The sequence below is a fragment of the Silurus meridionalis genome, chromosome 9, assembly GCF_014805685.1.
Source record: "Silurus meridionalis isolate SWU-2019-XX chromosome 9, ASM1480568v1, whole genome shotgun sequence".
Taxonomy (NCBI): domain Eukaryota; kingdom Metazoa; phylum Chordata; class Actinopteri; order Siluriformes; family Siluridae; genus Silurus; species Silurus meridionalis.
In genome coordinates this window covers 23,849,133-23,862,634 of record NC_060892.1, presented here as the reverse complement: position 1 = coordinate 23,862,634, position 13,502 = coordinate 23,849,133, and the positions used below count along the sequence as shown (strand labels likewise).

At 41.8% G+C, this 13,502-nt stretch overlaps 2 protein-coding genes across 5 annotated transcripts in view; one reads left to right on the top strand and one right to left on the bottom strand.

The window, feature by feature from the left end:
* Positions 1–8,011, top strand: part of LOC124391108 (adhesion G-protein coupled receptor D2) — a 63,012-nt gene extending 55,001 nt beyond the window's left edge. For 2 of the 4 annotated variants that reach the window (XM_046857460.1, XM_046857458.1), the window contains exon 25: positions 5,351–6,891. In XM_046857460.1, coding sequence (XP_046713416.1) covers positions 5,351–5,476 — 126 coding nt within the window. In that variant the 3' untranslated portion in view covers positions 5,477–6,891. Of the gene's footprint in view, positions 1–5,350; positions 6,892–7,112 lie in introns of those variants that run through there. The other 2 variants (XM_046857459.1, XM_046857461.1) reach the window with 2 other exon arrangements.
* Positions 8,012–8,781: 770 nt separating this feature from the next.
* Positions 8,782–13,502, bottom strand: part of nr5a2 (nuclear receptor subfamily 5, group A, member 2) — a 39,812-nt gene continuing 35,091 nt past the window's right edge. Inside the window, 1 exon segment of the mRNA XM_046857462.1 lies at positions 8,782–9,840. Within this exon segment, the coding sequence (XP_046713418.1) occupies positions 9,593–9,840 (248 nt within the window). The 3' untranslated portion in view covers positions 8,782–9,592.

Here is a 13,502-nt window from a genome sequence, read left to right as displayed (position 1 = left end):
GAGATGCGAAATGCTTGACCCCTGAACGCTTGTGTTGTGTGGGAGGAGACGTGCTGTTGTTCCACTTGTCACCTTCATTCATGCTCATGTTCTTATCCTGCTCAGTGTTGTGGTGGATCTGGAATCTTTCCAAAGAACACTGACGGTGGAACTCTGAATGGGAAACCAGTCCACTGCAGGGCATCATGTACACAAACACACACACACACACACACACACACACACACACACACACACACACACACACACACACACATTAAAATCTCATTTACACTTAAGGGGAATTTAAAGAAGCCAATGTAATGGAATTGAATGGAAACCCACATGGACAAGGAGAGAACCCAGACAGAACCTCAGCACAGACACCAAACAAACCAATGTCTCATTTTAAAAAAAGGCTGTGTTTCCCTACAAATCGAATTAAAAACCTTGGAGCTGTGAGGCGGCGTTGCTGCCCCTCTGCATCACCGTAAACCACACTTGTTAGAGTGCCAAAAAATTTCTTGATGCATTACAATAATTTCTGCATCACAGTCTTTCTAAATTTGATCGAACCAGTCCTTGCCAAGTAGTGGCAATGTTTGATCAGAGCTCGGCAAAGTGCACAAGATCGTGTTTAGTCTGGGCAGGATTTTTTTTTTCCTCTCAGTCTCGGTAGCTCACTCTTACTCCCTATTGCCAGAAGCATTTTTTTCTTCGCCCTACATTGAAGTCTGTCTTTTTTTGTGTCTGTGAAAAAAAAAAATCTATTGATCTAATTCACCTGCTAGAGCTGTAGACGTTGTTCTTTCTATGTCCGGGATTCATGGATCAGAATTCTTTTCCTTAACTCCAGGCTTCATCATAATAAGGCACAAAGGTGCATCCTATCAGTAGTGGCTTTTGCTGGTCTTTGATAATAGATGGACCTAGAGTGAGATACTGTATGGTAGCTTTCCGAAGAAGACAGGATTTATGATTTTTTTGGGGGAAAAAAAACAATAGATACAACAAGTCATGGATATATCGAATGCGGTTTGGATCAACTGTTGCACTCCATTGTACAGGTTGCACTTATCCTGATTGAGACTAAGGAAAGGTCTAATTGCTGAAAAAGCCGTCATCGCCGAACTCTCTAACAGCCAATCACTTATGCTTAACATTAATACACCAAGCTACAGAGCCGAGACACGAGACCTCCTGTCAAGTACATACACGTTACATGCGCACTCTCAAGCAAATCAGTGTCAGGAGCGTGGGGGGGGGGTGGTCAAACCTGACACAGGTCAATGACAGCTTGACAGGCTCGGCCTGTTTTCTCAGCAGGTGATGAGATCCAGCCTCGGCATGGTAAAACAGATGCAGGTCCCCAGAGCTCTATTCTCATTCCCTTTGATGGTCCAGAGCTCCAGCCCATGTGATATGGCTCTTTCTTTTTTTTTTTTCCCCGAGTGTGTCATGTTCACTCGGCTCACACAGGCCTGTGATATCAAGTAGCTGCAGTTGGGACGCCACCACCGCACAGTCTCCAAGGAGCTCCTGGCAGACTAAATAAGTGCTTGTTTCCTATCTGGTGTTTACGAACAGCTGGTTGTCGAAGAAAAAAAGACAAGGCGAAAGCTTAACACTTTTTTTTTAAGACAAAATCAATAAAAGCAACAAGAATTCGGTTGTTCTTCGCAACTCCGGCTTTTAAGTTTCGTCGTTCTCTTCTCCGTCGCCTTGCCTTTCCGCGCCATTGTCTTTTGTGCAAAATGCCTGGGTTTCAGAGATATGCGTTCGAGGGCGAGCCGGCAGCGTTTAAAGAAGCGCTTAGCGCATTAGTGCAGCAAAAAGAATAAATCAAGGACAACATCTAGCCTTAAATTCAGCTCCTCATTATCCTTCATAGAAATTCTGCATACTGTACTTGGTGGTGAGGGAAAAAAAAAACGCTATGAATGTGAAAATGCCATTTTTGGAGCTACCTGACAGCATTCTTTTCAATCTTTGGTCAATATACTATTTAAAAAATGCGACACTTTCCAACGTGTCCTTCTGGCTTTTTTCTTTTTTTTTTTTTTTGCTAAACTCAACTTCATGCCAGACGCAACCGGAAAGAATTTGAGGTGAATTGATCGTTTTTAGTTTTTTTTTTTTTTCAATCTGATTTGTGATTCTGCTGCTGCATGAATTCCTGCTTGTTCCATTTTGATCTCTGAGCTTCAGACCAGCAGGTGGTATATACAAGTCCATCATATGGGATTGGGGGGGGATTTCTCCAGAGTTTACACTTTGTTCTGCTGTATTTTGAGGATTTGTTTAGTACATGTAATCTGTGAACACCTGTACACATTCATTGAGTTGATCCTCTCAGCCAATCACGATAATTGCTCTTTACGAGCGTTGTGAGCGGAAAATGATCTCAGAACGTACCGCGCATTCAAATATTAAGGCGGATGATAGCTTTCGTTTTTCTTTTAGTCTGGATCGCCTCAGATTCTTCTTTTTTTTTGCTGACTAAAGTTTGGTGATTCCAGGATGTTTTTTGTTTTTCGCACCATTCTGTATAAACTCTAAAGACCACACAGATCAAAAGTTTCTAGAAAAACCCAAATCAACTCATCTACAACATCCATGGCACCGTTTATTTTACGCAAATCGGCATTTTTCTATGATTTTATGCATTGTGCACCGCTGCCACGTGATTGGCTGTCTGAATGCGCAGGTTGTTCCTCATAAACTGGACACTTCCATGTGAGTAGGCATCAGGATGTGGGTAAAAATTTCGGATCTGCGCGACGGTAAAGAGAGCTAGGACATCTTATTCCCGCTGGTAAAGACACACACTTGGCCCTCAAGGCCGCCTGAGGCGACCTTGAGTGACATTATGAAGCCGATTTATCAAACACGCTGCGTCTGAAGACCGCGCTGCCATTGTCAGCCGACAAAGAAACACTCAAGCATTGAATCTGCTTGGATTCAATTGGACGAGACACAATGAAGCTCTGACCTTGGATGTGCCCAGCTCTCATTTGGAAGGGCTGCATTTTTCCAAAGGCAACTTCAGAGTATTTGCACATTTCTTTCTCTTTTTTTTTTGTTTTTTTAATTTCTGAATAATTGCACATCACCACGTTTCACCTTTCAGCGCGGCCATCTCTCGTTCGACGCAGCAGGAAAGTTCATCACTTAATTGGGAGAAGAAAAAAACCACGCCAGTTATTCTGATCTCATTCAGCGATAGGACGAGCAGCTCGGTTTTGCATAGGGAATGCGCTCCATCATCTTCCTCATCCGAGTCAGCCGGCGTGTTTTTACCCCAGCAGCCAAACTTTTCTGACAACAAAAGGTCATTTTTGTGCATCTAACTGCCTGTTTGAACAAAGCATCTGGTCTCCTGTAATAGTGTCTTCGCTTCAGAAGATGGGAGTTTAATCGAGAGGCCAGATCAACATGAGTGGGAAGAAGGAGAGTTTTTGAAGACAGAGCGCGACCATTTTAACAGAACAACATGTTTGAATTAGATGCTCCTGCGCTGACTCTAAATGGATTTCTGAAGTGGTTGTTTGTGTGTGTGTGGGGGGGGGGTTGGCTCAATCGTACATAACCTTGAGTCTTTTTTTTATTTTTTTTATGGAAGGTCTGTAGGATTTAAGTGCCAGTATAGCATGAAGGGGCTGAATACGTACGCGTTGTTTTTTTTTTTCCTTTTTTCCCTCTTCTCTTTCTCTGTCTCCCTGTTTTATTTTTTTTTTGGTCCTGAAATAGAAAATAGTGCTTCTAAAGTTGCGGCATTGTCCAAGTAATTAATGGAATGTCTGAAAGCGAGTTTCAGGTACTTAAATCCCCCTCATCTCCTCCCTTTTCCCCCCTAATGACTAATACTGATTGAAAATACATAGCAGTGTTTTTGGTGTCCCTGTTTTGAGACAAACTTATACATAATACATGTATTTAAATGAAAGACGACGACCTTCGCTGTAGTTCGTTTCAAATCTCGTGCATTTATTTTTTCTTTTTTTTTTTTGTGCACGTTAGGAAAACTTTTAGCCTAGCAATCAAAAACACTTTGATACAACTTAATACTTATACTTCATATCAGAAGTTTGCACTGATAACGTATTGGGATGAGATGTAAAGTTTTCTACACATTTTAAACTTGTTTTCTAATAAATTTCAGACATTGTGTAGTTTTTTCCACCGTAAAAAAACTTGACTAAAGACAAACATCTGGAAACATGTGAACATGTGAAGTCACACACCGTGAATACTGTTAATTTGCAAATTTGTAGTATGTAGAGCAAGAACAAGATCAACATAGTGACATCTGGCATATAGTGTTGCAGCTCATACCTTTGTTCGGGTGTGTTGGGTACAGCAGGTGCACTTACATTTCACGTTTGCTCATGGAAATGTTTTAGAAATTGAATTCCAACATTTAAGATTTTGCATCCATTGTTAAACAAACATAATCCGCTGTCACTGTCTGCCACTGTCTTGTCTTCCTTTGAAAATGCTCACAGAGCACGCATGGGCAGCGTGAGTCGTGCCCTAATGGGCCTATAATAGCATCAAGAGCATTTTTTTTTATGTTTGCTTACTAGCCATAACTCATGCTAACTCTAACCCTTCCCCAAGTTTAAACCCTAACCTGCCCCATCTCTAAACCTGGCTCTAGCCCTAAATCTACCACAAACCTGAACCTTAACTCTACCCCTAGCCCCACATCTAACGCTAATCCTACATCTAATGCTAGCGCTCACTCTAATTACTCTTATACTAGCTCCTTACTCCTTAAATCCTTAACCTAGCCCCAATCCTAACCGCTAATCCTACTCCTAGGCTTACCACTATCCCTAAATTTACACCTAACCCCAACCCAAACACTAGCCCTAGCTCTACCTATAGTCAAAACCCTAAACCTAGCCCCAGTCTTAAGTGCTAATCCCACTCCCAACCCTACTCCTAACTCTCTTCCTAGCCCCCACCCAACCCAAATATTAACCCTAATCCTAACACTAAATCCTAATCCTGATTTAAATCCTAAATCTAAACCCTAACCCAACACTTACAACTTTATATATCTAAATATATAAAGTTATATATAAAGTATATTACTAAATACACAGTGATTCGGGTTTATTTTTGTCACATAGCAACATCTGGCTCAGTCAAAAGTGTTCATTAATAATTCACTGCAATTTCAAATATTTAAAGTTTATAAAAATGTTTTTTTGTTTATTGAATAGCTGATCACTCCGACCTCCTTCAATGTATAGAGCTTTCATACACCATTACTCGTTCATACAGTCTTCATACATTTATGAAGCACTTCCTTTTGCTGTAACTAATTCACATTCACCTCTATGTATTTTTGTTTGTGTTTAAGGATAACAGGATCCACTCTGGCGACAGAAAAGCAGAGTCATGCAGTCTTCATGTTCCCATGGGCTCTGAGCGGCACTCGTGCTACGTGTTTAACTCGTATCCAAAGCAGCGCAGCAGCGAGTTTTAGCTGCAACTCCGATTCTTCACATCTTCTTCATATAGATCTCAGATAAAATGTGACTTGTTTGTTTCATTCTCATTCTTTTTTTAAATCTGTGATCACTGCGTGTAAACATTAATACATTTCTTTTTAAGCTCTTATATTTACAATAGATATAAAAATGTAAAATCGCAGGTATTTTGTGGTTAAAAAATTGATCAGATTTTCTTCTCCATGAAACAAAATTCAGGTGAAGCATTTAATGTTCAAGGCAGCGTTGAGAATCAACCAGTCCCCTTCAAACTCATGCTCAAAAGTAATTACTTCTAGGGAAGTGCAGTTCAGGCTTATGATCAGAAGGTTCTATCTGCCGCATGTGGGCCCTTGAGCAAGGCTCTCAACCCTCAACTGCTCACTTGTACAAATAAGATCACTGTAAGACGCTTTGGATGAAGGGAATAATACACGTCATCTCATAAACGAATTCTGATCAGCCCTGGAAAAGGCTGCTGAGACCTACAGCAACATTGAGCTGCAGGAATACTGAGCAAATCCTGTTCTGAAATAATGGGCAAAAAGACACACAAAAGAAAGGGGAAAAAAAGAGGCAACACCTCACCTAAAGTGCACAATATCCACGGTGAAGCATGGTGGTGGAAGCTTCATGGCAGGACTCAGGACAAAGATAGTTGTCAGGGATAGTTCCGAAGACCAGTCAGAAAGAAGTTCACCACAATAACAGCCCAATGCACACGAGATCAAAAGGAATGGTTTAGAAGAAGATAACATTTTGAAATGGAAAGCCAGAGCTCAGATTTTTTTTTTTTTTTTTTTTAAGACAATCAAGGTGAAAAAAAAAGATTTCTATTCCATCACAAAAACCTGCCACTGTGTAGACCTTGTACTGTATTCATCCTACAACTGTTACTATTTTTTTAACACTATATGGACAAACGTTTGTGGACACCTGACCATAAGATTCATTCTTTTTAGGCATCTACTTCCAAATGTATTCCCCAGTTTAGTGCTGTTATAATAACCTCTGCTCTTTTGTGAAGATCTCGATTTTATTCCAGTTGTGTTTGTAAAATTTTTTTAACCCATTAATCCACAAGGGTGTGATTCAGATGTGCAGTAGAAGAAGGCGAGAAGATTTTGGTGGTGCACTCAGTTCATCGCAAAGGATTTCAATCTGATTGAGGTCAGAGCTCTATAGCAGGCCACTCAAGATCTTCCACATCTTCCATGTCGCTGGCTTTGTTCATATTGTCACAGGCTCAGGTCTCCTAGCTCAAGTGAACGGAAAATTCAACACTACGATTTTAAAAGACGTCCAATTCAATTGTGTCCCTCCAGCTATTGGTGTCCCAATACTTTTGTCCATATACTGTGATTTCGTTTCCAAGAACACTGGCATTTAATAAAGCCCTATAACCCAGAAACGTCTTTCCGTATTTCATTATTTTTTATTTGTCCCAATTTTCAAAAATATAATTTACGTCTGTACGTATTAATACATTCGCTGTTTGATCATCATCCTGATTTCAATTTCTGTGTAACTAAATGCAGTGTGCATATCTGTACATGATTATTATCTGTTCTGTAAATATAAAATGAGGAATCGTTTTTATCTGATGTCATTTCATTGAAATACGAGGGACAGGTGTGGTGCAGGAGTGTGTCAGGAAACTCTCCATGGGAGGACGTGGATCAGGATGTGGCATTCAGGGATGTGTCAAGGAGCTCACACTCTTTACATGTAGAGGCCGACGCATGGTACTTCAGAGACGAATAATAATCCCAAAACCGATCATGTCACGTGAGACAACAATCGCTCTTCATTCAAGCTTTCAAGATATTGAATATATTTTGATGTATATATTTATAACACATCCTACGATCAAAAGTATTGGAACACCTGACCGTTCAAGCCATATGTGTTTTTTTTTTTATTTTAAACAACCGAATTTGAGTCACGAGACCCTGGTGCACATAAAGACATGCTTTATATGGAATGGAAGATGTCTAAGATCTCGAGTGGCCTGCTCTTCACTCAGGCCTCCTCACCTCGCCCACAAAATCTCGTGAAACCTCTTCCCAGAAGAGTCTCAATTTGGAATGTTCTAAAAACCATACATGGTCAGGTGTCCACAAACTTTTGTTCATGTAGTGTATCAAACCATGAATATACAAACTGTGAAAACACTTTGTATTTAAATTGTACCTATAGCAGGTTCCCACTGCATGATCTTGTTCAGGATTTGGGGGATTCAAGAGGATGAAATTTTACTGGACGTACGACGCTAATATATACAAAGTAAAGAGCTTTTTTATTTTTTTTCTCGTCATGTCAAAATTCAATAAATATAGCGAGACCACCATAATTACTTCCACGGAAAACTGAGGCGGACTTTCATTGACGTCCAGAATGATCACTGTTCCAACACTAACCATGACCCAATATCGGTGTAAGACCATCCCTCCGCACCGGCGTTCCGACCAGCCGCAGACGACAAAACATCCGCTCATCGGTTGCACGCAAGTCAAAGGGCATACGATGTCTTTGGTATAGAACACACTCGCGCCCGAGATGAAAACAAAATCAGTTGGTGGGGGGGAGAAAAGATCATTTGGTGCCACAGGTCACATGACTTCCTTCATTCGGACGCTCCTCTCATCACAGATGGGTCTCCTTCTTGGCTTGTGTATATACATTTTTTTTTCTTTCTTAAACATGCTTTTTAATGTACAAATACATCATTATTGACTTCCCTGTGCTTACACACACACGCGCGCACACACACACACACACACACACACACTCACACTCACCCACATGGGTAAAATGCATTACACAATAAATTATGCTGATGCGTAAGCAGTGAAATACATTTGAAAGGCAAAATAAAATCAGGTGGAAAAAACAAAAAAGCAGTTAAAAAAAGACTCCTTTGTGATTTTAGTGTCTCACGACATTTTTAAGTACTGGTCAAAAGATGCAAACTGTACACAGTGAAAAAGAAAGCAAACCGGAGGAATGCATTTCTTTCTATTCTTTTGTTCTTTCCTTTTTTTTCTGATATAAGAATTCATTGCTTTGCAAGCTTTGGCTCACCTCGGGTTTTCCGATTTACGTCACAGTTCTCTCCGACATGACCACATCAATGTAAACACCTGCTTAGTTGTATTACATTATTACTATATATATATATATATATATATATATATATATATATATATATATATATATATATATATATTTTACATATTATAGTTCACATCAGCACAGTTAGCTATCATGGTAATAAAATAAGGCAAGACTCACATAATACTGACAAATAAAAGTTTTTTGCTGTTCATTGTGTTGTATGTGTTTGTTCTGCAGCAGGCTTTGGTCTGGTTTTGGACTGAGGAGGCAGTATTTCTTCGTCTCGGCTCTGCAACAGCGTCTTCCGCGTGATGACGAGGTGTTCGTGGGTGAAATCGTCCTGATAGACATAACTGCTTAATAACTTAGAAATGAAAGAACAGGTCCTGGAGGTCCAAAGTTCATAGATGGATTTTTTTTTTTTTTGAAAGAAAAGATGTTTTTGTCCGCAAGTGAAAAGCAAAAAGTCCTGCTAGATGAACAGTATGTTTAGTTGTTCATAAGTCATTACATCTGCACTTTTGGTTCAAGTGACATGATCCTGGTGCCTTCTCTCTTACAGCTCTGTCATGACTGGCCGCCATAATGAAAAGACATCTCAGGGTCTTGGAGGAGAAGGGTCTCGACCCTCGACACGTCGTGCTTTGAGCGGAGCGGAAATGATGATCAGGTGATGTTTAAAGTGTACCAATAGATCACAACATCGTTACATCACAGTTTAGAATGAAGGGGTAGGAATTAATGGATTTCCACCTCCATCCCCACCTCTAATCATCCAAAAACTCGTTTTCAAGTGTTTTTTTTTACCCGACTCCCGTTTCTTCTGAAATTTAAGCCCGGACCACACGAACCGTGCAGCGTACCGCCCGGTGAAGTGCGGAGGCATCCGAGTGTACGTGTGTTTTTTTTCGATGCTGTGGCTGCTGATGATGCTGGATTGGAAGGGTGTAGTCTGGGAGCAGTGCGTGCGTTCCGTGGTTGTTCAGGCGCTTCGTTCAGGCGCGTTTGGCGTGCAGCATCTCGATGAGCAGGTTATTGCAGGGGACGTCGCCGTTCAGGTGCTTGTAGTATAGATATTCCTCGGCCTGCAGGCTGATGGCGCGGATCTCGGGCAGCCGGAGCAGCAGCTGGCCGAATTTATCCGTCTGCTGAGGGTAGTTGCACATGACGTAATCGAGCAGGGCTGCGTTCACCTGCTCTTGAACGCTCTCCACCAGGTGGAAGTTCTCCAAGTTCTTCACGTCTAAGGGGAAGAGGAGACACAAATGATAAAAGTGTGAGATTTTTTTTTTTGCATCCTACATTAGCTTTATTATAAAAATGATTATACTGGTAATTATTGGTTTGAAAAGTTGGTCCGAACATATGCTCCAACCCATTTGCTCTTATAATAACCTCCACTTTTCTTTGGAAGATGTTTCACCAGTGTGTTTGTGCCCATTCAAGGGCAAACAAGTGCGTTAGTAAAATCAGGTACTGATCTAGATGATGTGAAGGCGCCTGGAGATCATCAGCGCTCCAGTTCAGCCCATAGGTTTGAGGTCAGAGCTCTATAGCAGGCCACTCATGATCTTCCAACCCATGTAAAGTATACGTTATCTTTTAGCCAATTTGTTGTGGACGTAGACCAGGGTAAAATGCTTGCGGGCGTTCCGTATGAGGTGCTCAAGAACCGCTTGCGATCAGAAAGACGATCTTTTATTAATTTCTTCGACCCGAGGTCGAGGGGGAGAGCATCCGTGTCTGGACCCTTCCCCTGATGCCACCACGCAATCTGAGGAAGTGCCTGGACTCGCTCAGTTCCGGCTAATGAGCCAGCTGGCACTGGCACAATAATCAAAAACGGTTCCAGCCCCGAGAAAGAAACAGAACATGGCCAGTAGGGAGAGAAAGAGAGAGCGAGAGAGTACGGAGGAGGGGTGGAAGATTGTTCAGTGTGTAATGAGGTCTGTAGAACGAGCATCGAGTCCTTCACGGGGCCCGGCGAGGACGTTCTCCCTGACCTCTGGGTTGACACCAGGTGGGCAAAGCTCTGGATGGAAGGGGGAGGGATTTATGAAGAGGCGACCGATTACAAAACCTCTGCTCCGCCCCTAGAATACGGAGAAATAAAACATGCTCCGTCACTCTTTTGTTTTTTTTCTTTTTTTACTAGAAAGCATAATCGAAAAACTCGATGTTTGCCGCTCGCAATTCGACGTCCTGATTAACGTGGGTTCGCACGTTGCCAGATTTTCACACTGGAAATTTCCCGACGCTGTGTGCATTAAAATAAGATTTAAAGCTTTTTGTCTTGTCTTGTCTTTTTTTTTAAGCTTATTAACGAAAACGGTACAAATAATGCTGATTTTAATTGCTAATTATTGTATTTGAAAGAAGGAGAAAAAGAAAAGGAAAAAAAAAAAAAAAAGATCGCTCAATAAAAAGGGCTTGCGCTTTTCGCCTGTAAGCAAGAATCATGGTTTCTGAGAGGGGAATTAGTGTTTGTGTTTAATTTGTTCACAGCAAGAAAAGCTAGATAATGCCCCTGCTGAGAAAGAGAGAGAGAGAGAGAGAGAGAGAGAGAGAGAGAGAGAGAGAGAGAGAGAGAGCAAAGAAAAGCAGCAGCTTCTTCAGGTTAAAGCACTCTTATCTTCTATCCTTCCATCTCTGTTCTAACATTTAGCCACTGTGGGACTAATTATGAACTTTTTTTTCTTTCTTTTTACATGAAACAGCCTCAGTACGCAGCACGGCTGAGCTCGAGCTCGACTCCAGACCCTTAGGTTCTGTGTGATACATTGTTCATTTCACCAGCGATCACGCCACATGACCCTTCGTATCCAACTTTTCCGCCCCCATTCCGCTCCTCCTGGTGCACTATTTTTTTTTTATATGATTTTTACAGTATATGTAAAAACGTGAAGGATTATTCTTTTTTTTTACTATTAATATCATACTGAGCGTTCTATCACCTGCACAATCATATAATCACCCCCACTGATTCGTTTGCAAATTGCACATGAAGACTGGATTTACACTCTACACAGTAATCACGAAGCGACCGAAATTTAGGAACGAGTGCTTTTGTTCCGTTCGTGACGAAAACACGTTTTACCATTTCCGAGAAAGCCGCTTCAAAGGGCAAGGGGCTTTTTTTTTCCCTACCCCGGTGCGTCCCCTTTTTAAAACTTTTTTATGATAGGCTGTAATCGCATTTCTATTCATTATTAACCCGAGCTCCTGATGAACGCCAATCAAAGACGGGGGTGGTTCTAAACCTGCCCCCTTCGCCCACGGTGTACTCAGGGAGGCCCCTATTTTTCTTTTTTTTTTTTCTTCCCGCACACACAAACACACACAGCATCTAAAAGAGTGCAGCCAATGCCCGCGTGGTCATCGTGCACCACTATTTACCCAATGGCTAAACCGTGTGTGTTTGTCCGTGCTGAGAGCTGCAGAGCAAATTATAGCGTGTACACAATTTTTTCCCCCTGCGATGCTCGCGGTACTGATTCAAAGCGCAGGGTCAAAATCGAATCCACTCTCGGATCTGCTGAGATCCGAACCAGAAAAGTGCTCCATGTATGAACTAAAAACAAAGAATAAAAAGTGACAAGAAACAGGGAAAGAGTTTGATTCCAGATTCCACGAAAGACCTCCGGTAGCATAAATATTTGTGTCATTTACAGTGCTTTATTTTTTTTCGAATGACTGCCAATAAGGCTTCCTTCATCTCCTGTGGTTGCCATGTTTGGCTAATCGACTCCTGGATCACTCCTGGAACGTTGTGATAGTATTTGAGCTCATTGATTCCTAAATCTAGATTATTATCGCTATATCGTACGTGCGTTGCTCGTGGCACCCCAGTGCTCTAACGCCCGTTCCTTATTATTATCAGCGGGTAGATGGTGGCCCGGAGCAGGTCTTTCGCTCCTGAACAAACTTTTCTTTTCTTCTTATCCTGCTTGTCTTTCCCAGTCTCGGTTAATGATGCATAGCAATGACTGTAGATCTTCTCCGAAGGGGTGTTCCACCTTACTAAGCGCGTATATAGAGCCAGAAGGGAAAGTGAATTTTTTTTTTTTTTTAGGGGGGATGGCAACATTGTCAAAATGAGGCACGAAGGCTCAATCTGCTGCTCCTCAGCTTTTCCGGCGGGACCGCTCAGCCCCGGCGTGTCCCGTTTCTGTGAAAGTGAATTAAACAAGACCGTTCCAGCTGGGGATACATTAAGTCCAATCTGAGCCCCATCGCCGGCGGGTTACGCAGGTAGAGGAGACGTCTGCGTCGCCCAAGGAGAGGTTTAACCCGCTCACATGGTGGGGGCAAATATGAGGGGTGAGTGAAGGGAGGGGGGGTGGAGGAAAAAAAAAAAAAAAAGAAACGCCTTAGGTGTGATGAAATAAACACTAGAAACATCAGCGGCCCAAATACAGGCCGTGAGATGCTCGGCTTCTTCCTCGGGTCAGGGGGGTACATTTGCATCTATTTATTCATCACTGATCTGGCTTGAACATTGTTAAGCGATACATGTGCTGGGAATATTAGTTCATTAATTTTGTTACGGATTTGTTTATTTATTTATTTGTTCATTTAATAATACATTTAGAACACCCTCTACTCAAAAATAAAGGGGGTGTTGTGGTTTTTTAGTTTTAAGGCCAAGATCAAGCCCATAAAACACCCACATCTCAGCCTACTTTAGCAGCATCCTGGAGAACGTGAGCTCTTCATCGCTCTCTCTTCGTCCTGGTGTCTAACCCTCCAGAGTGTCTGCTTTACATTCTTCCCGTCTTTCCACCCTCTAATTGCGTGCATGCAAGAGTGAAGGGGCATTACAGAATCTTCATCTTCAGAATTCTTGTTTATGAGAAAGTGACAGGAAATCATTCAGAGGTCAACTATCCCTCCTGTACACTCCTG